Genomic DNA, 23,546 nt, shown 5'->3' on the forward strand with positions numbered 1-23,546 from the left:
GCTCCGGGGACACGCGCGGAGCTCCGGGCGCGGGACACGCGCGGCGTTCCCGGCACAGACACACACTCCACGGCGGGTAACGCTGCACAGGGTCAGCCTCGCACTGAGGCGAGCACGGAGCAGCCCCAGAGACGGCGGCCGAATAAAAACGAATTGAAGCGCCGAGGAAGGAAACCAAGGTGGGAGTTTAAAGGAAAAAAAAAGTAACTAGCAGAGGATGGTTTCGATCCATCGACCTCTGGGTTATGGGCCCAGCACGCTTCCGCTGCGCCACTCTGCTGGTGGCTGGAGGCCGCCTGTTGCCGCCCATAGCCGCGCAGCAAGGATTTTGCGCATGCGCACAGCAACCGCCGCCCCATTCACGCGCACGCCAGGCCCCGCCCCTCCACTGCCGCGCGCTCCATTCACGAGCCTCGCGCGCCCCCCCGCGGCCGCCCGTCGCTCCCCCTTGGCCCCGCCTCCTCCGGCGCATTGACCGGGCGCTGCAGCCAATCAGCTTCCCGCACAGCGCTGCCCGCGGCGCGGCGCGAACCAATCGGCGGGCGGGTTGTTGCGGGGTGGCCGCACGGTCGGGGGCTCGGCGGCGGCGACGGTCATTGTTGGGAGCGGCGGAGCCATGAGGTGCGCGGGGCCGGGCGGGGCCGGGCCGGGCCGGGCCGGGCGGGCGGGCGGGCGGCGACCCCCGGGAACCCCCCGGTACGAGCCCGGAGCCCGCGGGGAGCCGGAGTGTCCCCTCGCGCCCGTCTCACGCCGTTTCCCGTCTCTCTCCCGCAGGGGCGACCGAGGCAGAGGCCGCGGCGGACGCTTTGGTTCCAGGGGAGGCCCTGGCAGTGGGCGAGTCTGGCTTCTGCTTTAGCGAGGGTGGCTCTTTTTAGCCTTAGGGGGTGGGTTGCGGCCGCCTCGGGGCGGGGCTGAGCCGCCGGGGCCGGACGGAGCGGGGCTGGAGCTGCCAGTGTAGCGCAGGACAAGGCTGAGGCGTAGAGGGGGGGCAGGCGGGCGGGAGGGGCCGGCCCCAGCGGGCCCGGCGGTTGGGGAGGGGGCGTGGGGGAAGCCCCTGGGTGCGTGGCCACCCACCGCCCGATGGCAGCGGGGCTGGGGCTCAGGTAGCGTCAGGGCCGGGGGGGCGGTTATGAAGAAACCTTTCCCGTTTCTGTAGGGCCCTTTCTCGCGTCTCGGCACCAAACGGCTCGGCGGCGGGGGAGGGAGATGCGGGAAATCCCTCCAGACAATAAAGTGGTGGTTTCCTTTCTTTCCCCCTTTAGGTTCAGGCCCTTTGTGCCGCACATCCCCTTTGATTTCTATGTCGTGAGTAACCCTCCCCTTCGGAGCTGTGGGCAGGCAACAGGGCTCGGTCCATCTTTAAGCATCCCTCCCCACCTTTGGTGATTTGGATGGTTTGACATCCTTTAGAGCCAAAGGAGCTCACTGAAAAGGCTCCTGGTTCAGTAACTAACCCAAAACAGATCTTCTTGGGGTCCTTGTGTCACACAGGCTGGCTGGGGTGCAGCTGAGTAACGGTCACAACAAAGAAGTGCTTTGGTCGAGGGGGTTTTGCCTTTTTGAAGGCATTCTGCTCACCCAGAGCCTCTGTCCTGTCAGCTCACACACGTCAGGGGTTATTCTGAGAGTCATCTCTCACCTGACAGACTCTCTCCAGGCTCTTCTGCCGTGTTGGTCATAGAACGGAATCAGATTTCAGCTTTAAGCTCATCGAGTCCAGGCCTATCAACCACCAGCCCATTTCCCTTAGTGCATCCATCCTGGTCCTCACAAAGACCAACAGCATCACTTTATGGAGAGGAAGAAACTCTCCCCTTTACAGACATTTCCACACCATGGGCTGAAGCAGCCTTTGGTGGGTGTCCCAGCCTGACCCCTGCTCCTGTTTCAGTGTGAGATGGCTTTTCCCCGCGTGAAACCCGCCGCTGATGAGACGGCCTTCAGCGAAGCTCTGCTGAAGAGAAACCAGGACCTGGCTCCCACTGCTGCTGAACAGGTTCTGTGCCAAAAGTTCATAGAATCATAGAATGGTAGGGCTTGGAAGGGACCTGTAGAGATCACACAGCCCCAGCCCCTGCTACACCAGGTTCCCCTGGCTCAGGGGGCTCAGGAACGTGTCCAGGTGGGTTTGGGAACCTCCTGAGAAGGAGCCTCCACACCCTCCCTGGGCAGCCTGGGCCAGGGCTCCCTCACCTCAGCACCAAAGCACTTTCCCCTTGTGTTGAAATGGAACTGTTTGTGCTCCAGCTTGTTTCCATCACCCTTTATCCTGTCACTGGACACAACAAAGTGCTGCCCCATCCCCTGACACCCACCCTTTAGATATTTGTAGCTATTGCTGAGGTGCCCCTGAGCTCAGGCTGCTGTTCCCCAGGCTCAACAGCCCCAGGGCTGCAGCCTTTCCTCCTCACACACATGTTGCAGCCCCTCAGCATCTTGGCAGCCCTGCACTGGCCTCTCTGCAGCACTTCCCTGTCTCTCCTGAGCTGGGCAGCCCAGCCCTGGCCACAGGGCTCCAGCTGAGACCTCCCCAGGGCAGAGCAGAGGGGCAGCACCTCCCTGGCCCTGCTGCCCACACTCTGCTCATGTCCCCAGGCTGCCATTGGCTTCTTGCCCACAAGGCCACGTTGCTGCTTATGGTCAGTTTGTTATCAACCAGCACTGCCAGGTCTGTCCTGGAGCTGCTCTCCAGCAGGTCAAGTTGCCTTCAGTTCTTCATCTGGACGTGGCTGCAGTGCTGGAGGACACGAGGACAGCCTGTGCAGGAGCAGCCATTGCTGGCCTAAGAATGAATCACTTCTTCAAATCTGGGCCATGGGGCTGGATTTTCTTGGGAAATGAGTTTTAAATGTCTCTTTGCTGCCTGCATCATGATGATTTCCAAGTGCCACTGGGTTATTTCTCTCCCAATTCCTTTCTCAGGCTTCCATCCTGTCTCTGGTGACCAAAATCAACAACGTCATCGACAATTTAATCGTTGCCCCGGGGACGTTTGAAGTGGTGAGTGCAAAAGGGGAGACTCTAAGGGGGCAAAGAAAAGAATCCCAAGAGACAGCTGGGAGATGCTTTTGCAGGATGGATTGCTGGTCGATCCAGTTCCCAAACCTTGGTGCAAAGGGGATGGAAAGTTTGCTGTGAACAGCCAGAAAGGCAGCAGCTTGTGTTCAGTCGTGGTTTTGCTTCGCTCTTTTGGAACAGCAAATCGAGGAGGTTCGTCAGGTGGGTTCCTACAAGAAGGGCACCATGACAACAGGGCACAACGTGGCTGACCTGGTGGTGATTCTGAAGATCTTGCCCACCTGTGAGTACCAACTGACCTGTGGCTGTTGACTGAACCGTGTGCTTGGCCCTGCTCTCATCACCTTCTGCTTCTTCTCCCCAGTGGAAGCCGTGGCTGCTTTGGGAAATAAAGTTGTGGAAAGCCTGAGGGCTCAGGACCCCAGTGAAGGTGGGACATGTTCTGCTGCACCATGTGCAGCTGAGGAGCCCCACGGGAGGCTGCTTCCCCTCGAGCTTTGGATGGTGCTGCAGCCCCGCTGCCAAGATCTCTGGATCCTCCCTGTGTTCCTGGTAAGATCTTCCAAGCCTTTCAGTGAGGAATCCTTCATCTTCCTCCTCCCCAGTGCTGACCATGCTGACCAACGAGACTGGCTTTGAGATCAGCTCTGCTGATGCCACGGTGAAGATTCTCATCACCACGGTGCCGCCCAACCTCCGCAAGCTGGACCCCGAACTGCACCGTAAGGGGCTCCCACCTTGACCCTCCCCTGGCCCACACTTACAGCTCCCTTTTTGGTTAAATCTCCCCTCTAAAACCCCCAAGATATTTATGCTGCTTCTTTCAGTGGACATCAAAGTGCTGCAGAGTGCCCTGGCTGCCATCAGACACGCTCGCTGGTTCGAGGAGAACGCTTCGCAGTCCACGTGAGTTGGGCCTCAAACGGGAACCGCCACAGAGACCAGGGAGGAGGAGGAAGCGTTTGCCAGGCCTCCTGCTCCTCCTCCCCAGGGTGAAGGTTTTGATTCGGCTCCTGAAAGACCTGAGAATCCGCTTCCCTGGCTTTGAGCCGCTCACGCCCTGGATCCTGGACCTGCTGGTGAGCGGGGCGGCGCTGCCCTCGCGGTGTGCTGGGCAAGCTGGAGCTGCCTGCACCTCCCTGGCTCTGCTGGCAGCAACAGCTGGGACTTTGATGCTCTCCTCTTAACTCCCTCGTTCTCTCTTCACCTTTCAGGGGCACTACGCTGTGATGAACAACCCCACCAGGCAGCCCCTGGCTCTCAACGTCGCCTACAGGTCCGTTGCCCGTTCTCGTCTCCGTTTTGAGCGCATCAAACCGAAAGGCCTCTCCCCAGGGCTCGAAGGGACCTGACCTGGAGACAAAGGAGAGGTGGATGTGCTCACTGCAGACTCTCCATCTGCCTTTCTGTCTTGGTTTGTGTGTGTTAGACGCTGCCTTCAGATCCTGGCCGCAGGGCTCTTCCTCCCCGGCTCCGTCGGCATCACCGACCCCTGCGAGAGCGGCAACTTCCGAGTGCACACGGTCATGACCCTGGAGCAGCAGGTGAGCTGCTTCCTCTGCCATCAGCATAAAGGCCTCCAGAGCCCCTCCATGCTCTCATCCTTCCCCTCTCCTGGCAGGACATGGTGTGTTACACTGCCCAGACCCTCGTCCGGATTCTCTCTCACGGAGGTTACAGGAAGATCCTGGGCCAGGAGGGTGATGCCAGCTGTAAGGGGGGTTGCTGCAGGGCTGGGCTCCTCCACGCTGCCTCTGAGGCTTTGCTGGAGGAAATGAAGGGCTTCAAGGGGTGTTAAACCCCCAGGGTGACGGGGAGGGGTGTCTTGTGCTTCCCCTTGAGCTTGCTCAAAGTCAGGCTGAGCCCCTCTTTTTGCAGACTTGGCTTCTGAAATGTCCACGTGGGACGGAGTGATAGTGACGCCTTCTGAGAAGGCTTATGAGAAGCCTCCAGAGAAGAAAGAAGGAGAAGAGGAAGAAGAGAATCAGGAAGAACCAGCTACAGGTGAAGAGGAGGAAAGCATGGAGACACAGGAGTGACTCCCTGCCGCTGGCTGAACGGAGGTGGAGAAACGAGCAGAGGCCGGAGCCTGTCCTGGGGCCTGAGCTCAGCACCTGCAGCCCCCTGATGTGACCTGTCCCTTGTCTGTGTTTTTATAAGTTGCACATTAAAGCCTTCCCCACACACACCTCTCCAGTGCTTCCCTGTTGTTGGGGTAGAAGATTGCAGGAGGAAGGGAGGCTTCCAGAACTTGAAAGGGAGGTGGATGCTTCAACCTCGGCCTCCTCTCTGGCTGCTTTCCCCCAGGCCCAGGAGACGAGACCCTTAACACCAGCAACACAGGCTGACTTTTATTACAAAGCTGGAAATACAGTTCAGCCCCCCTAGAAGTGCATTTATGTGTTACATATATCAGCTACTCAGCTGCAGAGCTGTGTGGGACTTCTCCCCCCTCTTCCCCTGCCGCAGCCACGCAGGAGGGTGCTGCTACAAACAAAGCTGTTCCCCTCGCTGTCCTTGGGGATGGCACCAGCCAGGGCCACTCCTGCTCTGCCCCCAGCTCCTGGGACTCGTTGGCACAGCCTGAGGGGGTCTCACTTGCCCGGCAGCCCCTGTGGGTAGCCCCCAGCCGCCTCCAGCATGGCCTTCCTCCGCATCGTCTCCTTGGCCACGCTGTGGTTCAGCCTCCGCAGCCGTTCCTGGGGGGTGGGGGAGCAGCAACCGGCAAGCTGGAGGTTGGGATCCTCCCAGAGAAACCACCGTGCCCGCCCCCCACAAACCCCGCCCCCGGGGGCCCCCGGGCTGACCTGGGCGTTCTGCAGGATGTTGTTGACCAGCACCACCCTGCGCCGGGCGTTCAGCAGCTTCTTCACGTAGGGGTCGAGGTCCAGGGCGACTTTCTGGTCCTCATTGATGCGACACAGCTCTGGGGAGAAGGGCAGAGGTTGGGAGGGGGCTTAGAGCAGCACAGAGCCGCAGGGGATGTGGGGCAAACCCCTACTGTGACCCCTCCCCCCAAGTCTCACCTGTGGCCAGGCTGTCGATGTGCTCCCGCAGCTCGACCTGGCTCTCCCTGCAGAGGGGACAGAGCAGCGTCCAGGACAAAACTCTCACCCACAGCCCCAAACCCACTCCTCCAATAAGGAACCTCAGCTGTCCCTGATTCCCCCCAACAAGTCCAAACACTCACACCATCCACCTGGTGACTTGCCCTCCCTCCTCCCCTGGCTCAACAGCAGCGTGGCAGCAGCAGCAGGGCAGGGATTGTCCCCTGTGCTGGGCCCTGGGGAGGCTGCAGCTCCAGGGCTGTGTCAGTGCTGGGCCCCTCACTCACTGCCACAGGGACACTGAGGGGCTGCAGCGTGGCCAGAGCCGGGCACAGAGCTGGGGAAGGGGCTGGAGCACAAGGGGCTGGGGAGGGGCTGAGGGAATGGGGGTGCTGAGCCTGGAGGAGGCTGAGGGGAGACAGGAGCCCTCTGACACTCCCTGACAGGAGCCTGTGGCTGGAGGGGAGGAAATCTCTGCTCCCAAGTGATGGCACAAGAGGAAAGGGGCTGGAGCTGCCCCAGGGGAGGCTGAGGCTGGAGCTGAGGCAGAACTGTTTCCCTGAGAGGGGTGTGAGCCCGGTGCCAGGCTGCCCAGGGAGCTGGGGCAGTGCCCAGCCCTGCAGGGATCCCAGAGCCGTGGGGTGAGGTGCTGAGGGCTCAGCGCTGGGCTGGGCAGGGGGAGGGCAGGGCTGGGCCTGCAGCAGCTCCAGGGGCTCTCACAACCCCCAGGATCCCATGATTCCGTCCGTGACTGCCCCCAGTCCACGGCTGTGCCCTCGCACGGCCCCGGCGCTGGGCGCTCCGTCCCCTCAGCGCAGCTTCCCCCCTCGGCCTCCCGCAGCGCGCTCAGAACCGCTCCCCCAGATGCCGTCGGAGGCTCCTGGCGGCCGCCGCCGTCCCCGCGCTGACCTGACGGCGTGGACGTGCCCGTCCAGCTGCCTCACGGCCGGCCGCAGGAACTGCAGCAGCCCCTCGGCGAACAGCTCCCGCGCCGCGGGGCCGCCGCCCGCCGCCATCGCGCCCGTGACGCCACTTCCGCCCCCGCCATCGCGCCCGTGACGCCACTTCCGCCGCCGCCATCGCGGCCGTGACGCCACTTCCGTCGCCGCGGGGCACCACGGGAAACGGAGGCGGGGCCGGGGCGGGAAAAGCGCCGCGTGGGGCGCGAATGGCGGCGGGAGCCGGGGCCGGGCCGGGCCGGGCGGGGCGGGGCGGGGCGGGGCGGGAGCACACACAGGTCCGTCTCAACACAAGGGCAAAGCGCTTTGGTGCTGAGGGGAGGGAGCCCTGGCCCAGGCTGCCCAGGGAGGGTGTGGAGGCTCCTTCATGGAGGTTCCCAACCCCCCCTGGACACGTTCCTGAGCCCCTGAGCCAGGGGAAGCTGCTGGAGCAGGGGCTGGGGCTGTGTGATCCCTGCAGCTCCCTCCCCACCACCCTGGGATTCTGTGAGCAATGTGGGCAGCCCCTCTCCAAACCCCACAGAGGAGCTTTGCCCACGGAGGGATGCTCAGGACACCCCACACAACCTGCACCAAGAGGCAGAAACTCGTGCCATGGCTTGGAGAACAACGTTTGGTGTCACAGTCAGGGAACACAGAGGCCCTTGGTGCAGGAAACCCCATCAACACCCTCCCACACCATCTGCCACCACCCCAAACTGCCGTCCCCTGCAGGGAGGATGGACCAGATGCTCTCTGCCAGTCCCTTCCGACCTCTCCTGTCTGTGGCTCTAAGCACTCCCAGGACCACACCCCCACGCAGTCAGTCAGAGCTAAACCCGTGGCTTTGGGCCTTTTAATCTTTTTTTGTGTGGTTTTTTTGGTCTTTTTCTTACAAAAATTAAATAGAGGGGAGGGCTCAGCGCAGGGGCCGCGGCTCCGCAGCAGGCATGGCGTGCAGCACCTCATCCAGCAGCTGCAGCGCACGGTGCAGCTGCACCTCGATCCAGCACGGCGTGTGCTTGATGCTCTGCCGGGGGTAGTCGGGCCCCCAGCCCTTCACGAAGCTCAGCCGCAGGATGCACAGGCGCCGCAGGTCGTCCACGCCGATCCCCGCCGCTGCCGACAGCCCTGGCCGGGACGGACACGCGTGGGGGCGGGTGGGCGAGGGACCCCCGCGGCCCCGGGGGTCCTGTTTCCATCTCCCCTCCTCTGCCCCAGCTCACTCACCCACGGCGGGGGCGATGCCGCCCACCGAGCCGGGCCCCGGGATGCTGCCGGCCACGGCGGCCGCCTGAGCGGCGGCTGCAGCCTGAGCCGTGGCCGCCTGCTGCTGCATCTGGCGGTGGCACTGGCGCAGGTCAAACACCTGCAAGGGGTTAATGAGGCTGCTACTGGAGGGGGATGCCCCAGGGACCCCCTTCAGTAGGGGGATGGGGAATCCCCAGAGCCCCTCCATCGTCCCCCTTTGCCTCAGACCCGCTTTCACACGAACGTGGGGCTCCCTCCATCTCTGTCTCTCTATTTTCCCCCAGCATGGGTGACCCACTGCCTGGGACCCCCTTTAACACAGGCACAGGGGTCTCTCCACCTCCAGTCTTTCCATTTCTCCTCCAGCATGTGGGACCCCTTGCCCAGGAGCCCCTTTAACATGGGCACAGGGAGATCCCTCCACCTCTGGCCCTTCCATTTCCCCTCTGGCACAAGGGACCCTTTGCCTGGGATACCTTTTATCTTGATCCTAGGGGGTCCCTCCACCTCCAGCCCTTCCTTTGCTTTTCAAGCACAGGGGACCCTTAGGCTGGGACCCCCTTTAATATGGGCACAGGTTTTCCTCTACCTCCAGCCCCTCCATTTCCCCTCCAGCATGTGAAACCCTCTGCCCAGCACCCTCTTTAGCACAGACACGGGGGTCCCTCCTTCCTGGGCATGCAGCTGTGTTCCCTGGGGATGCCTCACCTTGATGTAGGCTCCGGGGTAGATCTTGTGCACGGCGTCCCCGGGGGCTCTGCCGGCCTCTCTGTCCAGGTAGTAGCTCTGGACGAAGACGGCGTGGTCGCTCAGGCACCGCATCCACACGTCGCCCTCGCCCCGGCACTCCAGCTGCACGCCCTTCCCGATGTGCAGCCTGGCCCACAGACACCCTCAGCACTGGCACCCCCTGGAGCATCCCCCCAAAGCCCCCTCCATCCCCCCCTTGCCCTGCACATCCTTCATTTCCCCTCTATACCCCTTGTCTGTCCCGTACTTTGCTCCTGATGTCCCTGCCCCATCATCCCCCAGCTGCCCCTATATACCCCCCACACCCCCTATTTGCCCCCTATACTCCCCACTTGCCCTATATCCCCCCACCTGCCCCATCCATCCCCTCTTCTGCCCCATCCATCACCCCTGTGCCCCCCTGAACCCTCCTGTCCTACATCTCCCCTTCCTGCCCCAAGCCTTGCCCCCCAATGCATCCCTAATTTACCCCATCCATTCCTGCATCCCCCAGCTACCCCCCTGCCTTTTTTCCCCCCATCCTGTCCCTTACCTGTCCTCACTCCCCCCCCTCGCCCTGTGTCTGCCCCACTGTCTCCTCGCCCCTCTCCTCACCGGGCTCGCTCGCTGGCGTCGGTGCGGTGGACGTTGGAGAGTTGCCCCAGGCAGAATCGGGCCCCCCCTGAGGGGTCCACGTAACCATCCACGATGACCACGGGGCAGCTCGATGGCACCTTGAAGATCTCCCCCACCTGCACATCCATCTCAAAGTAGGTGATGGAGCACCAAAACTCTGGCCCTGGGTGGAGAGGGGGGGAAAAGCACAAGTCAGGGCACCCGTGGCGTGGGGGGGTGGGTGATCACCAGGGTGCTGATTAGGGTGGGGGGCACTTACCGGGGTGGGTGGACACTGGTTGCTGGTATGGGCTGGAGTTATGGTGTGGGGGCCCTGGGGAGGGGGCAGAGATGAGGGTCAGCGCAGCAATGGGGGTGGGACCTTGCTGATGCCTCCCTCTGCCCCCCTCCCCAGTCCCCTCAAAGCCTACAGTAGTGGTTGGGGTGGTGGAGTGGGGGTTGTGGGTGGCTCCGGCTGCTGGGCTGGGGTGTGGGGGTGGGCTGTGGCCCCCCCAGCCTCGGTGCATAGATGGCTGTGCCGGTCCAGCTCACCGGAGAACCTGGGGCGGGAGAGAAGGTGGTTTGAGGAGGGTGAACTCCCGTGGGACCCCCATCAAGCTGGAGGATGTGGGGGTGTCCTTGGTACTCACCGTGATAGGGAGGTTTGGGGTAGCCATTCTGCGGGGGGGGCTGTGGCAGGGTGGCCGGGGGTGGCGTGGGACAAGCCATCCGCAGGAGCCCCTCGGCGTGGGGCAGCGAGAGCAGGGAGCTGCCGGGGGCCACTGCGTGTGTGGGGAGCACACAGGGTGAGGATGGAGGGGGAAGAAGCTCAGGCTGACACCCCCAGACCCTTCCCAAGGGGTTTAACGGGAGGCCTCACCTGGGGGTGACACGGGCAGCGTGGGGCAGAGGCTCCCGGGGACGCGGGGGGTCTCGGGGAGGTGCGTGGGGGGCAGCGGCTGGTGGTAGGGCTCGGCGTGGGGCAGGTCCCGGCCGGGTGGCACCTCCATCTGCACACAGTCATGGACAAACTCCTCCTTCACCAGGCGCGTGGGGGGCACTGGGGAAGGCGGGGGACACACACACCGGAGACCATGGCGGGCGCGCGGCGGGGCGGGGGGGGGATTGTTGCCTCCGGGGGTGCTCCCCGCCGGGTCTCACCTGTGCTCTGGATGCTCAGACCTGCCAGGGGGAGAAACGGGGTGTGGGGGGAGTGGGGAGGGGGCGGGTTATGGGTGCTGGAGGTGTGAAGAGGGTGCTCCCACCCCCCATCCCTTTTGGGGGCCCTGGCGATGGCAGGGGGGTGGGCTCACCGACGGCGGGGGCCACCACGCGCTCGTAGTGGTAGGGGTTGACACAGACACTGTCGTGCTTCAGGTCGAAGGCGAACTGGCAGAATTTGACGTGTTTGAGCTCGTTTTTGTGCAGGTCGGGCCAGCGCCAGAGCCGGGCGTAGATGACGTGGGGGAACCCCTTCCTTCCAGCCACCTTGGGGGGACAGAGAGGAACAGGCTGGAGACAGCTGAGTGCCTGTATGTGTTCCCCTCCCGTCCTCCCCAGGCTGACTGCATCCAGCCTGGGTGCTGGACACCCCCCTCCCAGCATCTCCCTCCCCGCTCAGTGTGGGGGCTGGCGCCAGGCCGGGACCCTGCGGTGTCTGGGGGGGCTCCCCCTGCGCCTCTGCGGCTCCAGACATAACAACCCCCCCCTGCTGTCCCCCCCTGCCCGGCTCACAGCCTGCCAGACAGTGACTCATCCTGGGAAGGAAGGGAAGGGGGGGTGCCAGCACCAGGGCAGGGAGGGGAAGCACAGGCAGGGGGCAATGCTGCCTGTGGCTGCTCCTGCCCGGATGGGGATGGGGACCTCTGCTTCTTCCTGTCCCCGACCCCCCCATTGCCTGGGCAGCCACGGCTGTGGGTGAGCACAAGCCCAGACACTGAGGTCAGTGTGGCTCCTGGCCCAGAGCCGCAGGCTCGACGAGGTGGGGGTCCCCCATGTGTGTCCTTCCCTGGGGGGGTCCCCTCCACCAGGCACCTTGCCACAGGAATGCCTTGGTCCCCCCAGTTTTGGGATGGTTGGGGAGGGGGGTCTTGGGCCACCAGGAAGCCTGGATTCCCCCAGTCTGGGGAGGGCTGGGAGCCTTGAAGCACTAGGACAACTGGGTTACCCTGGCTCAGGGAGGGCTGGGGGGAAATCTCCAGCTTGGGGAGGACTGAGTGGGGTCTCAGGGTACCAGGATGCCTGGGTACCCCCAGCTTAGAGAGGGCTGAGCCAATACCCAGGCCCCTCAAGCCTGGGGAGGGTTTACACGGCATTTTATGGGGCACTTTCATCCTCCCCGAGCTCAGGGAAGGTTGTGGAGTCCCATGGGTCAGGGGGCACCCCAAGACCCGAGTCCTCCCAGCTCTGGGCAGGCCGGGGGGTGCACTGGGGGTGTGGCAGGCTGAGGTGGGGCCAGAGGCAGCCAGCCCTGGCCCCTGGCGCGGCGGCGTTACCTGCAGCCGCCCGTCCAAGGTGCGCTGGATGGTGACGCACTTGCTGGGGTGGGCGCCGTTGGTGGTGACGGCGGCGAGGAGCGAGTCGAGCTCGTCCTTCTTCTCCTTCAGCTTCTTGACCAGGCTCTCGATGGCTCGTTTGGCGAAGGTCTCGTTCTCCCCCCCCTGCCGGTGGCACATGAGGCTGTGCACGATGCTCAGGCACGCGTCGCTGCTGCTGGGCACGCCGAGGGACATGGCACCTGCGGGGAACCCGCTTGTCACCCCGCGCCGAGCTGGAGCCCTGGCCCAGGCTGCCCAGGGAGGGTGTGGAGGCTCCTCAGGAGGTTCCCAACCATCCCCTGGACATGTTCCTGTGCCCCCTGAGCCAGGGGAACCTGCTTTAGCAGGGGCTGGATGGTCCCCAGAGATCCCTTCCCACCCCCCACCATTTGGGCATTCTATGAAAGCCATATGTCACCTCAAGGGTACAGCCCTGCTGCCTGGCTCCCAGCCGCCCTGTGCGTGGCAGGAAGAGGCACAGGGGTGACCAGGGGTGTCCCCAGCTCTGACAGCAGCAGCAGAGCTGGGTCACCACAGCATGTGTGAGGACAGCAGCCGTGCCCCACTGACAGCCTGGCTGGGGGCAGGCAGCGTGCAGGGGAGCGTGCAAGGGTGCAAGTGCTCTCTCTGGGCTGGAGTGACAGACACACACGCTCCGAGCTGCCTGTCCCAGCGCCATCACAGAGCCAGACTAAACAGAGCCCCAGCTTGGCGCCGCTCCTTAACCCCTCACTTGCTGCTGGGCTTCTCCCTTTCCTGCCTCCCGTGCCAGACCATGCACACACCAAAAGCCTCATGCATATGCACACAAGCCTGGGCCTCACGAGCAGCCCCCTCCCCTTAACCAGCCGTGGCCACAGCGGGGTCTCGCTTCTGAGTCACGGACGGTGCAATTTTTCCAGGGTCTGGGAAAAAACCCATCCTTGTGCTGTGGGCAGACACAACAAGGCCTCAGCTCCAGCTCTGCGCCGCTCATCCGTGGGCTGGGAGGCAGGCTGTCCTGCCAGCACCCCGGCTGGGCACAGCGCCACGGCCCCCTCCCTGCCGGAGCGATGCCGCTGGCTGGGCTCCTCTGGCTTGAGACGAGCCAGATGCTGTTGGGGACATGGGGACACCTCCAGGGATGCTGGAAGGGCTCCATGGAACCCCCTGCTAGTGGGGTACAACCCTGAGCACCTCGCCAGGACACGGGGTTCACCCCATCCTGGGGATGCCTGATGCTGTCCACGCCTGCATCTCATCACCAAGGGCACTGCCTGCCTGGGATGCTCAGTTTTGAGGTCAAAAGAGGTGAAAGAGGGAGGTGGGGATTCCCTTTGAGCAGGGGTGCTGCAGGATTGCCCTGGCAGGGCTCTGATGTCAGTCCCAGTTCCCCCCCAGCTCTGGTGGCTGCACCCAAGGCCAACACTGGCTGCTCCAGGAAGCACTTGAAGGGTCAGAGCTGTGTCCAGCCCCATTCAAAATTCGGCCCAGTCTGTTTTTGGGGGAAAACTGAGGTGAGTTGGGGCTGGAGAGTGCTTCTCCCTGGCTCCAGCTCTCCCTCAGCGATGCAGTGGCCAGGAATGTTTGCCAGCTCTCAGGGAGAACGGCTGTCCCTGTTGGGACCCCAAAAGGCTCCTCCTGCCCCAGCGTCAGAGCAGACCAGAGGAATAATGAGGCGCCTCATCACCCTGTTCCAGATGGGAAGTGACATTTCTGTGTGAGTCTTTTGTCCAAGCTGAAGGGACGTGGCTGGGGGCTTTTCACAAACCTGTCAGAGCTTCTCTTGCAGGACTGGGATCGAGGTCTCCCCTCCTCCCCACCCCACATCACTCCTGCTGTAAAAATACCTCACTGTTCCTCTGTCCTGAGGCCCCAAAGCCAGAGGCATCCTTGTCCCCCAGCTCAGCAGGGGGATGAACAGTGCAGGGTGGAAGAAATTACACAGTCCCTGGCCTAATCTCCTTGGCTCCAGGGTTGTTAACTTTGCTCCCTGATAATCTCAAGGGCAGAGACAAAGGGACCGACCGGTGCCTGGGTGGAGACTTGACTCCTGCCTGTGACTCCCCCCGGCTCAGTGCAGCCTCTGCCCGCAGCCCAGCTCTGGCTCCCCGGGCTGGGATGGGGGGATGCTCCCTGTACTCAAAGCCTTGGCTGGCGGAGGGTAGCTGAGGAGCGTGGGGAGGGAAGCTCTGGAAAAGGGATGCTAACAGGTCTTCCCCCTCACATCCCAACTCCCAGGACTTCAATCTACCTCTGTCCCGAGGTTGCCCACAGACTGAAAGCGGGTGTTCCTCTGGTTTTGGGGCAGCGTTGCAGGGGGTTCGTGGGCAGAGACACACACAGTCTGCCCGAGACGGTGGAAGTCCTTGTGCCTCCGTGCCAGGGCACGGCGCTTTAACGGTGGCGAGGGACACGTCAAGCAGACGGAACAGAGGTCGCTGAGGACGGGACACGAGCAGGAACGCCCGCGGGGGCCATCCCGATGCCGCGGGGAAGGGGTGGGGAGCACGCACAGAGGTCGGGTGGCTACTCACCTCCGCCGCCCGGCTGTCCTCACCCGGGGCCCGGCTGGAGCTGCATCTCCTCCGGCTGCTCGCAGCCCAGCCCGTCCGCGCCGCTCCCGCCGCCGCTTCCCAACTTGTTTGCTTACAGCAACAAAAGGAGAAGCCGGCGCGCGTGAGGCGCTGGCGCGCCGGAGCCAATGACAGGCCTCGTGACAACCGCTCGCCTCGTCGCCAACCAATCGCTGTCGCTCTTCCATGAGTGAGGCGGGGCGACTGTCTGCACCCAGACAGATCCGACGCCGACGCCGGCGCCCGCTCGCCCCGCTCCGGGCCTCGGCAGCGCCGAGCCGGGGCCGGCCCCCGCCACGGAGCCCCGTGAGGAGCGAGCCGGGCTCGCCTCCCTCCGCGCCCCGGCAGCGCCCAGCCGAGGCCGCCCCCGGTCCCGTCTGCGGTGCCCCTCACGCGAGGGCTTTCCCGCCCTTTTCCCCCTGCACGGGTCCGACTCCCCCTCAGCGCAGGGGCCGCAACCTCCCCTCAGGTTCCTCGAGGTAAAGTTCACCTCGGAACACAGCACAAAACGCTCCTTTCCGTCAAAAAACCACCCCGAAAGCAGCACCCAGAATCCGTGTTGCTTTTATAATCATTTCTCCTTTAACAACAAACCAGAAATACAAGATTCCATTCAGAGTGGAACAGTTCACAGGATGGCTGAACTCGGCGGGGAGAAGGGAAGGGGGCAGGGAGCAACAGGCCCCTTCCCAAACGCCCTGGGGAAGCGCAGGCAGGAGGGATAACCAGAGGACACGGTTTTGGTTACACCAAGCGGTAACAGATGAACTTTGGACCCCGTGTGGTTTGGGTTTTTGGAGAGACAGTTCTACCACGCTGTAGCTTTGACATTCCTGATTCCAATCCCTTCAAATGAACATTTTGCTTTCTCACAGATGCACAAAGCACTGGCGCCATCTGCTTAAAAAAAATGAAGAAACGGTAACTTTTATCTAAAAACAACAAAACCCTAAATCAAGGAAGTCTTCAACCTGGGAAGTGCCTTGCACTAGGCATTAACAGGCTACCAACAGAAAAGGAAGGTTTGGTGTGAAACAATACTGGTGTCTATAGAGAGCACTAGAACTAACCCCAACCCAGCTCTTTGCCCTGGGCTGGGAAGTGGCTTTTTGCTTCAGATCGGTTAAAGACTGAACTGCTCATGTGAACTCAGCCGTTAGGTCACACCTGGGGACAGGGCCCATCCCAAAAGGCAACCACAGAGCTCAGAATGGATGTAATCAGGAAATGTTGGCATGGAGGAGCACTTCACCTACCAGGGATTAATTAACTGCAGATCTGTCACAGTCACATTCTGAAGATGTGGGGAAAGGGGGAAAAAAAATATATATATATAAAAAAAAAGTTTCATACAACAGAGTATCAAAATGTTAAAGGAACAGATAAAGTGATCTCTGAGGAGAAGAGGGCCGCTCTCTGCTCCTGTGGGTCCTTCCAGCGTGAATCGGGGTTTCTTGTTTTAGCTTATGGGCATCGACATAACACACGAACTTTGACAACAGTCTCTGGCAACGACCTTCAGTCATTTGTTTCTGGGTCTGTCTGAGCCATGTAAGCATCCAGCTCAGCATCGAGGTGTCCTTTCGTTTTAGACATGTAAGCATCTAACTGGTTGTCCAGCTGCTCCTTGGTCAAGGCAGGACGTGCCGATCCTCTTCCTCGTCCTCTGCCTCTGCCGCGGCCTCCAAAGCCCCCTCGTCCCCGGCCTGCCATGCCACGACCTTCAAGGGAGACAAAACCACCGGTGACAAACCCCACCAGACCCAGCCTCAGCACCCCCTTCCGCAGGGACACCCAGCAGCAGCTGATACCCTTCAGGCTGCTTGTTTCAGTCCCCTTTGATCCAGGACATTCCCATTCCAATTGTCTTTCTTGTGGAGTGTTCCCCCCCAGACCCTGCCCACCCTCAGGCTGAAGCTTCTGCAGAAGTGGCAACCCCATCACCCACTTGCAAGCAAACTTCCCCTATGAAGGACTTGGAATCAAGGAGCTTTTGGACTGCTGGATACCCAAAAGCCCAGACTGATCAGTGTGTTTGTCAGGCTAAGAAACACAGCTACGAGCCAAAGCTGTCAGGAGACAGGCAGCTTCCCAGTCTGCTCCAGCTCCTACAAACATCAAGCCAAGAAACACGAGAGCACATTTGGCTGCTGTTCCAACCGCACATCTGTCTGAAACATTAACCATCAACAGCTGTCTCCTCTGCTTCCTCTTCTCTCCTGCTTTACCACTGGAATCAGTTACTTTACCCAAGACTTGATTCAGTTTCAGACTCTGCAGTTTATTTTGCAAGGGTTTAGGCTTTCTCCTCTGTTCCATTTTCCCCCTCACTGATTATTATAAGAGCCTCTTGGCTTACACCAGCCCTGTGTTCCTGACTATCCCAAGCACCACCCCGATGTGACATGTGCCAGGAGCAGCCAACCCAGCTGACAGGCCCCAGAACCCCTCTGACACAGAAGGATCCTGGATGGGCATAAAGCCTGGCAAAACATTCCAGGAAACGCCTCCATTTCCCACTGCTCTATGAAGGATTAAAAAAAGCAGAGGGGTTTTGGGGCTGTGGGCACTTACACATTTTAAGCCTTCAACAGGAAAAGGAGTGAAAAGCTTCTCTTACTCAGCAGCACCGTGTGGTCCCGAGGTTTGCTCACACTCACCTCGGCCCCCGAGTCCCCCGCGGCCCATGGCGCCTCTGCCCAGCCCACCTCTGCCCGGGCCACCACGGCCTCTAAGGCCCCCTCGTCTCAGGCCCATCCTGGGGGATATGCCTCGTCCTCCACGAAGCAGGCTCTGCCCTTCAAGAGAGAAATCAATCCATCGGAATTAAGAGTTTTCAGAACGAGAATCAAAGCAACAGTCCTTTTCCTTTCATTTAGCAACACACTGCTGCATATTTTGAGCTTCCAGTGGTTGGAGACACTGAAACCTGGTTTATAGTTTACTTGTAACAAAGACAAAGGATCTGTGTATTTTTCTAGAAGAATATTGCATTGAGCTGTGTATCATTTCAATAGAAGCTGGTCCCTGGACAATACTGCCTGGATTTTAGGGGTGTGAGTCTTCATTTTTCTACAGTCTACATTTAATCTCTTTGTGCACAGAAAGTCTCTTGAAGTGTGACCTTAAAGGGATGAAGTTAATAAAACAGGGCAACAGGTACAAGCTGGAACATCAGAGGTTGCAGAGAAGCACAAGGAGGAATTTCCTCCCTGCTGAGGTGAGGGAGCACTGGCAGGGGCCCAGATGGGCTGTGGAGTCTCTTCTCTGGGGACATGCAAACGCAGCTGCACGAGTTCCTGTGTGCCCTGCTCTAGGTGCTGCTGCTCTGGCAGGGGGGTTGCACTGGATGGTCCTTTGAGGTCCCTTCCAGCCCTTAAGATCCTCCGAGTGTACGATTATGAAAGTTGTTCTGATTTCACCTGTACATGTCAGGAACAGGCTGGAATTTGACTGCCCTGGAAGCAGCCCAAGGTACTGACCTCTGAGTGGGATTCCTCCTCTCAGCAGAGCTCTTGCTCCCCTGCCACCACGCATGGCTCCTCGTGGCAAGCCTCTCTGCCCCATGGCCAGTCCTCTTCCCCCCATGGCCCCCCGAGCGAGCGGTCCCGCTGGCCGGCCCAGTCGGGCCTGGATGTTGCTTTTACCGAGGCGTTGCTTCAAGCTCTTCTGGAAGAAAGGAGTTTTAATAAACAAAGAAAAGAAAAGAAAATCATGCAGCAATCTTGGACATGGGAGGCAAAAAGATCACCACAACTGCCTATTCAAAAGTGTTTGTTTTGGTACATAAAAAACACAACAGAGGGTCAGCAGCTCCCTGTAGCAAGCTCCAAAGACAATAAGATCGGCTCTGGGAGGGACTGTTCTCTGTTTGACCTTCAAACTGAGACCCTTCCTGGAAGCAAGTGTGTTGTACAGAGACAAGCAAGTTTGCAGACTTGGAAGGAAATGTTTGCCTCTGTTTCCAGTCCTGCTGCTCAGTCCAAGTCAAAGCAGACTCTTAATGCAGCAGGCAGCCTGCTCAACCCTTCTGCTGGCAGGTGACAGCTATAGCCAACACAAAAATCAAAGGGGAGTTAAGAGCTAAGCCAAGTCTGGTTCTTCCCTGCTCCTCTGGGGAACCTTTAAGCAAGCTGAAAGCTCTTCGTTTTTCATCCAGCTTCCCTCACCACTCCTGAAATTCCTGTCAAGCTCTTCTCTGTTTTTAAAAGCAGAAAAACCTGCAGCCTGCCATCTGCAGAGCTTTTTGTTTACAGCTCTGCCAGGCTAACCGGCACCACAGCCTTGTTTGTACAACAGAAGTCTCAAGAGATCCTCAAAGCAGCTGCATTCCTCTTTTATCAGAGAGGAGTCCTGAATGTGAGTGTGTGTGGCTGCCTGAAGTACTCCAGTTATTTGGTGAAGCAGTTCAGCTAAGAAACTTCCAGGGCTTTCTCCTCATGTGCAAGGCAATGTACAGAACCGTATTTAACTGCTGCCACAAGTCAAGTCCCACAGTGCTGCTGTTTGAGACCACTGCAGAGCTGTGAGGTTTTCAGTCTGGGCCCTACACAGTATGTTTTAAGCTCAACTTTCCAAAGCTTATAATCAGCTTCAACTCTTGCTAAAACCCCTGGGGTGACAATGAGCAGGCTCTCGCTGAACAGCTCTTGTCTGCTTTGTTACTAAGGCTTTTTTTGTAGGGAGATTTTTGGCTCCCTGTCCCTTCCCTAAGTCCAGAGTTATGAAGACATGGATTGTGGCAAGGAAATCTAAATCTAAGAGGACAGACAGTACTCATCACTAAAAGGTGAGTGGGTAAGTGCCTTAAATCCAGCATCCACGAGCAACCAAAAAAAATCAAGTCTGTTGATCTGCTCCTCGCAGCCAGCTGCTGTCAAGGCAGTGCAACCATCACAGTGGAGCTGTGATGGGAGCACCCAGCCTCAACTGGGCAGTGAGTACTGGGAACAACCTGCAGCACTTGTGACTGCAGCTAGATTGTGAGGTGAAGCACTCTGCAGATCCAGAAACCCAGAATGAGAACCTTTCTCTGAAAAAATAGAGAGGAAACATCAACAGCCAGCACCAAACCCCCCCCACTCAGCGTTATTAACCAAAAAGCATCACTTATCTGCAGCACAAAGTGGGATTTTCTGCAAGTCCCCTCTAGGTCTTTCATTTTTAGACTTTCAGGAGTGTTTTTTTCCCCCAAATTCAACCCCACCCTGACAAGCTGTCTGCTGGTGAGGGGCATGAGGGGCTGCCCCTCAAGAAGCCCCTTTCTCTCACCTGTTTGAGCTTCAGAGCAGCCTGGACAGAAGGTCTATTCTCCATCTGCTGGGCCAGTCTTCTGTTTCTGGCACTGGCTAGCTGCTGCTGCTGCTGCATGGTAGCCCGAATATTCACTGGCATCGGCTGTTTGTTCTTCAGCATGTTAGTAAAGCTTCAAGGTCGAATAAAACGGGTGTTTAAAGAAAGCTTTATTACAAACATTTATTGGCATTTCATGGTTCTCAAGACTGGATCTCCAGATCCCACGAACCTTACGCACAGAGTGGCACTTAGGTCACATGTCATTACGCATTCCTCGTTTTCCACAAGTGTGCAAGAACTGCAAACTCAGGAGTGACGCTGTGCATTAGTTTAGAGGTGACAAAGCTTTAGGATACTGATTTGAGAGATGGCAGAAGGAATGAAAACAAGCAGTAAGCAGAGATGATCATGACAGATGGGGAGAGGACACCACAGGAAAACAGAAAAGCAACCCAAAATCTGACTGCAGAAGCCAAATTAACCCTCAAAGGTGTGAGAAAACTGTTTAAAAACTCAGTGCCAGGAGGCAGCTTTAACACGAGGCATTGTCCTCAGAACAGACCAGTGTGTCTGATGCACCACAGAACCGCTGCTGGGAAACAAGCCCCCACTCAAGTTCCCTCTGCACTTCCTTTACACAGTTCTGCACTCTTTTTGTGTTGACTCTGCACTTTTAGTGCACAAAGGATCTTCTGTGTTTCAGAGCTATGTAGGAGCAGAACACACAGCAGGATGGTGAGCTCCCTTAGCAGTGACCGCTCAGCTTTCTACTGTGTCCTGAGAGCTACAGGACACTGCAAACGAAAACACTGACAGATAAGGAATACAGACTGACCAAAACAAAACAGGCCAGCAGGCCTCCCCTGCTCTGCACACCTCAACACTCATCTTCCCTGGGGTAAGCTCTGAGTGAGCATCAGTTCAGGCTACAGCTCACAGCAGCACCTGCAAAGAGCAGGAACTGCCAGCAAAAGGCTCCCAAGGACACTAACATAATTAACCCAGGAGTGATTAGTAAGAAAGTGAAACACAACTGCAGCATCACTGTTAGTTGGTACTAAAGCTTGATGGTGTGAAAAATAAGAATTGGAATAAGAAATGCCCAACAGAAGAAATAAAGAAATCAAGAAAAGAGAGAGAGAGATGGAGATGAAGCAAAGCATTTGCCTCTTACAAGGCCCAAAACATTGTTAAAGGGCCTTTGGGCTTGTTTAATGGCCTGCTGCATGCCTCTTACAGGCCAGCTCACACCCAGTGTGCCTGCCTCGGACAAAGCAGCAAGCCTGCTGCAGCCTGGGTAACATGCTACCATGCTGCAGCCTCTACTATATCAATGTAAAAAACATGTGGAAGAAAAAAAGGGAGGGGTGTGAGGTTTCTCTCTTTTTGTTATAACACATCCCACCATTAGTTACGTGTCAGGTAGTTTTAACGTTAAAACTGCTACAGTTACACCTCTCCAGAACATTTGCCCTTTTAACCACCAGTACCACATCGTTGCAGTTCTAAGACAGAGGTGCATAGCCATCTGCTTGGGTGGGTTTTTTTAGTGAGGTTAAAAAAGGGCAGAAACCACGTTGATTTGGGTTTTTTTTTGGACACTGGACAGTGATAATTAAGTGAAAAAAAATATTTCTTATGAGCTGAAGCTGTTGTTGGCTTCCTCACCGCTCGTTCAGAGACATCTTGGTGGTGCTCTTTAGCACAACCTTCGGTGCTGACTGTGCAGCCATCTTCAGATCAAGAGAATCTGCAAAACAGGAGGAGCAGATTTAACAAACAGCACGGGGGAGATCTCGTGCTTGCTTGACTACATCCAAAAACCCTGCCTTCTGTCTCCTTTGGTGGAGGGAATCAAGAAGGAGGCAGGGGATAGCACCCTATTAATGCATTGTTAATAGCTTTTCGAGGCTGTTGCCATGATACAGCAGGTTTAATAAATCTGCACGTTATGCTAACTCATCCTTACTAAGAAGCTGTTGTTTTAGAGTGAAAAATCTTACCCTTGGCACGAGTAATGCTGTAAAAACACAGCCCAAAATGACACCCAAAAGTCTTCTTTAGCACAGCAGCTAGTGGCACTGCCACACTTCCTACCGTCTTACCATCAGCAAGATGAAAACCCCAATACATAATACTCTCGGGAAAAATATCCCGACATTACAGAAATCCCACATACTGAAAGGACCAAATATGAAGGTTCCATCCTCCCGGACAGAGATAAACTGTGAGGGGGCAAACCCCTTTGGCTTTTTAAGGGCCTAACACTGGCAGGCAGCTCTCCCGCAGCCCTAATGCGGTGCTCAGAACACGAGAACACGCCTCACCAAAGGGATTTCAACTCAGCTGTTACTGCTCTTCGCAGCACATCTCCAGCCCGAGTGCCTGAGCAGTGATGAATGCTACAGAAGTGTGCTAACCTCAAACCCAGAAACTACGCGCATCCGTTCCTCTTAGTACGGAATTTAACGCTTAGATCACTGCCCAAAACCACCCGCTCTCCAGCTACTTCGAGAAAAACGCTTTCTTTACAGTGTTTTACAGCCCCATCAGCCAGAAACGGAGCCAACCGCCAGCTGCACCTCTCCTTCCTCCACTTCAACTAAACTGCGTTTTAAGGGGCATTTTCTTTCCTGCACAACAACTGGCAGACGCTGCCCCGCTCCCACACACGGCCCCGGTACCATCGGCCGAGGATGGGGCGCCCGGCCGGAGCCATCGATCCAGCCCCATCCGACTGTGAGACGGGGGAAGAAAACAGCCCGGCCCTGCACTGACAAAACCCGCAGAGACAACCACCGCGTTCCCGGCAACACCGGCCTCCCCAGCGCCCTGAGGGGACGCCGCGGCCTCCTTCCCGGCGGATCCCACCCTTCCCTCAGCGTAGCCCTCCGGCCTTACCGAAGCAGACGGTCGCCAGGTCTCCGGTGGGGGCTGGCTAGCGGGTGAGGGCGGGGTGTGGGGCTGGATTCCGGCGCCCTCCGCCCGCTCCCGCCGCACTCCGACTAAAACGACCGCGACAAAATGGCGGCGGCAGCGCGAGCAGCCACAAGTCACCCGCCTTCCTCCTCCGCCCCGCGACCACACGGCCAAGATGGCGCCGGAGCTTCCCGCCTCCCTCGCGCCTCCTTCTTATTGGGCGGGGCAGCGTGACGTAGGCGGTTCCCCTTCGGCCATTGGTTGCCGGCGCGGGGTGGGCGGGGCTGGGGAGGTTCCGGGCGCCGTTCACCTCGCGGCCCGGAGCGCGCAGGCGCAGTGGTCGGTCGCCGGCGCCGTCAGTCGCGTCCCGCCGCGTCTGGGGGAGTCAGAAGCCTGAGGAGGCCTGACGGGGCCCCCTGTCTGCCCGCGGCCCGGCCTGCGGCTGCCCGTGCCGTGTCCCCCGCAGCCCCGGTGTGTGGCTCGATGGCGGGGCGGGGGCCGTGAGGGCCCAAAGCCGTGCGGGGTGGTCGGGAAGAACCGGGACCGGCCCCAGCCCTGGCAGATGATGGCGCTGGCGGCCCTGCGAGGGGCCGGGCCCGAGCGTGGGGGCTGCTGGCTGGAAGCCCGCGTGAGGGAGGAGGG

The 23,546-nt window shown here is 59.2% G+C and overlaps 4 protein-coding genes and 1 non-coding gene across 12 annotated transcripts; 1 reads left to right on the top strand and 4 right to left on the bottom strand.

The window, feature by feature from the left end:
• Positions 1-208: 208 nt before the first annotated feature.
• TRNAM-CAU (transfer RNA methionine (anticodon CAU)) lies at positions 209-280 on the bottom strand. Its single transcript has one exon. It is a non-coding gene; the product is annotated as a tRNA-Met (tRNA).
• Positions 281-548: 268 nt separating this feature from the next.
• On the top strand, positions 549-5,206 carry ILF2 (interleukin enhancer binding factor 2). Of its 3 annotated transcripts, none has more exons than XM_062016386.1 (14): positions 549-621; positions 775-834; positions 1,263-1,305; positions 1,892-1,996; positions 2,923-3,000; positions 3,199-3,301; positions 3,383-3,448; positions 3,624-3,740; positions 3,846-3,924; positions 4,010-4,097; positions 4,233-4,294; positions 4,448-4,562; positions 4,640-4,730; positions 4,897-5,206. In XM_062016386.1, exons 1-14 carry the CDS (start codon positions 617-619, stop codon positions 5,055-5,057), a joined length of 1,173 nt encoding a protein of 390 aa, XP_061872370.1. In that variant the 5' UTR covers positions 549-616; the 3' UTR covers positions 5,058-5,206. The 3 variants fall into 3 exon arrangements, with proteins under 3 accessions (XP_061872370.1, XP_061872371.1, XP_061872372.1); XM_062016387.1 differs by having other exon boundaries at positions 775-814; positions 1,261-1,305; XM_062016388.1 differs by lacking the exon at positions 549-621 and having other exon boundaries at positions 779-816; positions 1,262-1,305.
• Positions 5,207-5,348: 142 nt separating this feature from the next.
• Positions 5,349-7,099, bottom strand: SNAPIN (SNAP associated protein). The gene is made up of 4 exons (XM_062016287.1): positions 6,975-7,099; positions 6,045-6,091; positions 5,826-5,944; positions 5,349-5,717 (listed from the first exon to the last, which is right to left on the bottom strand). Exons 1-4 carry the CDS (start codon positions 7,079-7,081, stop codon positions 5,613-5,615), a joined length of 378 nt encoding a protein of 125 aa, XP_061872271.1. The 5' UTR covers positions 7,082-7,099; the 3' UTR covers positions 5,349-5,612.
• Positions 7,100-7,830: 731 nt separating this feature from the next.
• LOC133628358 (mothers against decapentaplegic homolog 4-like) lies at positions 7,831-14,773 on the bottom strand. Of its 4 annotated transcripts, none has more exons than XM_062016351.1 (12): positions 14,652-14,773; positions 12,094-12,335; positions 10,912-11,086; positions 10,760-10,780; positions 10,479-10,658; positions 10,249-10,380; positions 10,030-10,158; positions 9,879-9,932; positions 9,599-9,782; positions 8,963-9,131; positions 8,234-8,372; positions 7,831-8,134 (listed from the first exon to the last, which is right to left on the bottom strand). In XM_062016351.1, the coding sequence occupies exons 2-12, from the start codon at positions 12,328-12,330 to the stop codon at positions 7,923-7,925; spliced, it is 1,632 nt and encodes a 543-aa protein (XP_061872335.1). In that variant the 5' UTR covers positions 12,331-12,335; positions 14,652-14,773; the 3' UTR covers positions 7,831-7,922. The 4 variants fall into 4 exon arrangements, with proteins under 4 accessions (XP_061872335.1, XP_061872337.1, XP_061872336.1 ...); XM_062016352.1 differs by having other exon boundaries at positions 7,975-8,134; positions 8,963-9,040; XM_062016353.1 differs by lacking the exon at positions 8,234-8,372 and having other exon boundaries at positions 8,963-9,040.
• A 476-nt stretch (positions 14,774-15,249) lies between these two features.
• Positions 15,250-23,094, bottom strand: CHTOP (chromatin target of PRMT1). Of its 3 annotated transcripts, XR_009820661.1 has the most exons (7): positions 22,887-23,094; positions 21,654-21,735; positions 19,962-20,115; positions 18,173-18,359; positions 17,351-17,488; positions 15,947-16,411; positions 15,250-15,587 (listed from the first exon to the last, which is right to left on the bottom strand). XR_009820661.1 is itself a non-coding variant. In XM_062016260.1 (6 exons), exons 2-6 carry the CDS (start codon positions 21,716-21,718, stop codon positions 16,209-16,211), a joined length of 744 nt encoding a protein of 247 aa, XP_061872244.1. In that variant the 5' UTR covers positions 21,719-21,735; positions 22,887-23,094; the 3' UTR covers positions 15,250-16,208. The 3 variants fall into 3 exon arrangements, 2 of the variants coding, with proteins under 2 accessions (XP_061872244.1, XP_061872243.1); XM_062016260.1 differs by having other exon boundaries at positions 15,250-16,411; positions 18,173-18,356; XM_062016259.1 differs by having other exon boundaries at positions 15,250-16,411.
• Between the last annotated feature and the right edge of the window lie 452 nt (positions 23,095-23,546).

The sequence above is a fragment of the Colius striatus genome, chromosome 29 (genome assembly GCF_028858725.1).
Source record: "Colius striatus isolate bColStr4 chromosome 29, bColStr4.1.hap1, whole genome shotgun sequence".
NCBI lineage: Eukaryota > Metazoa > Chordata > Aves > Coliiformes > Coliidae > Colius > Colius striatus.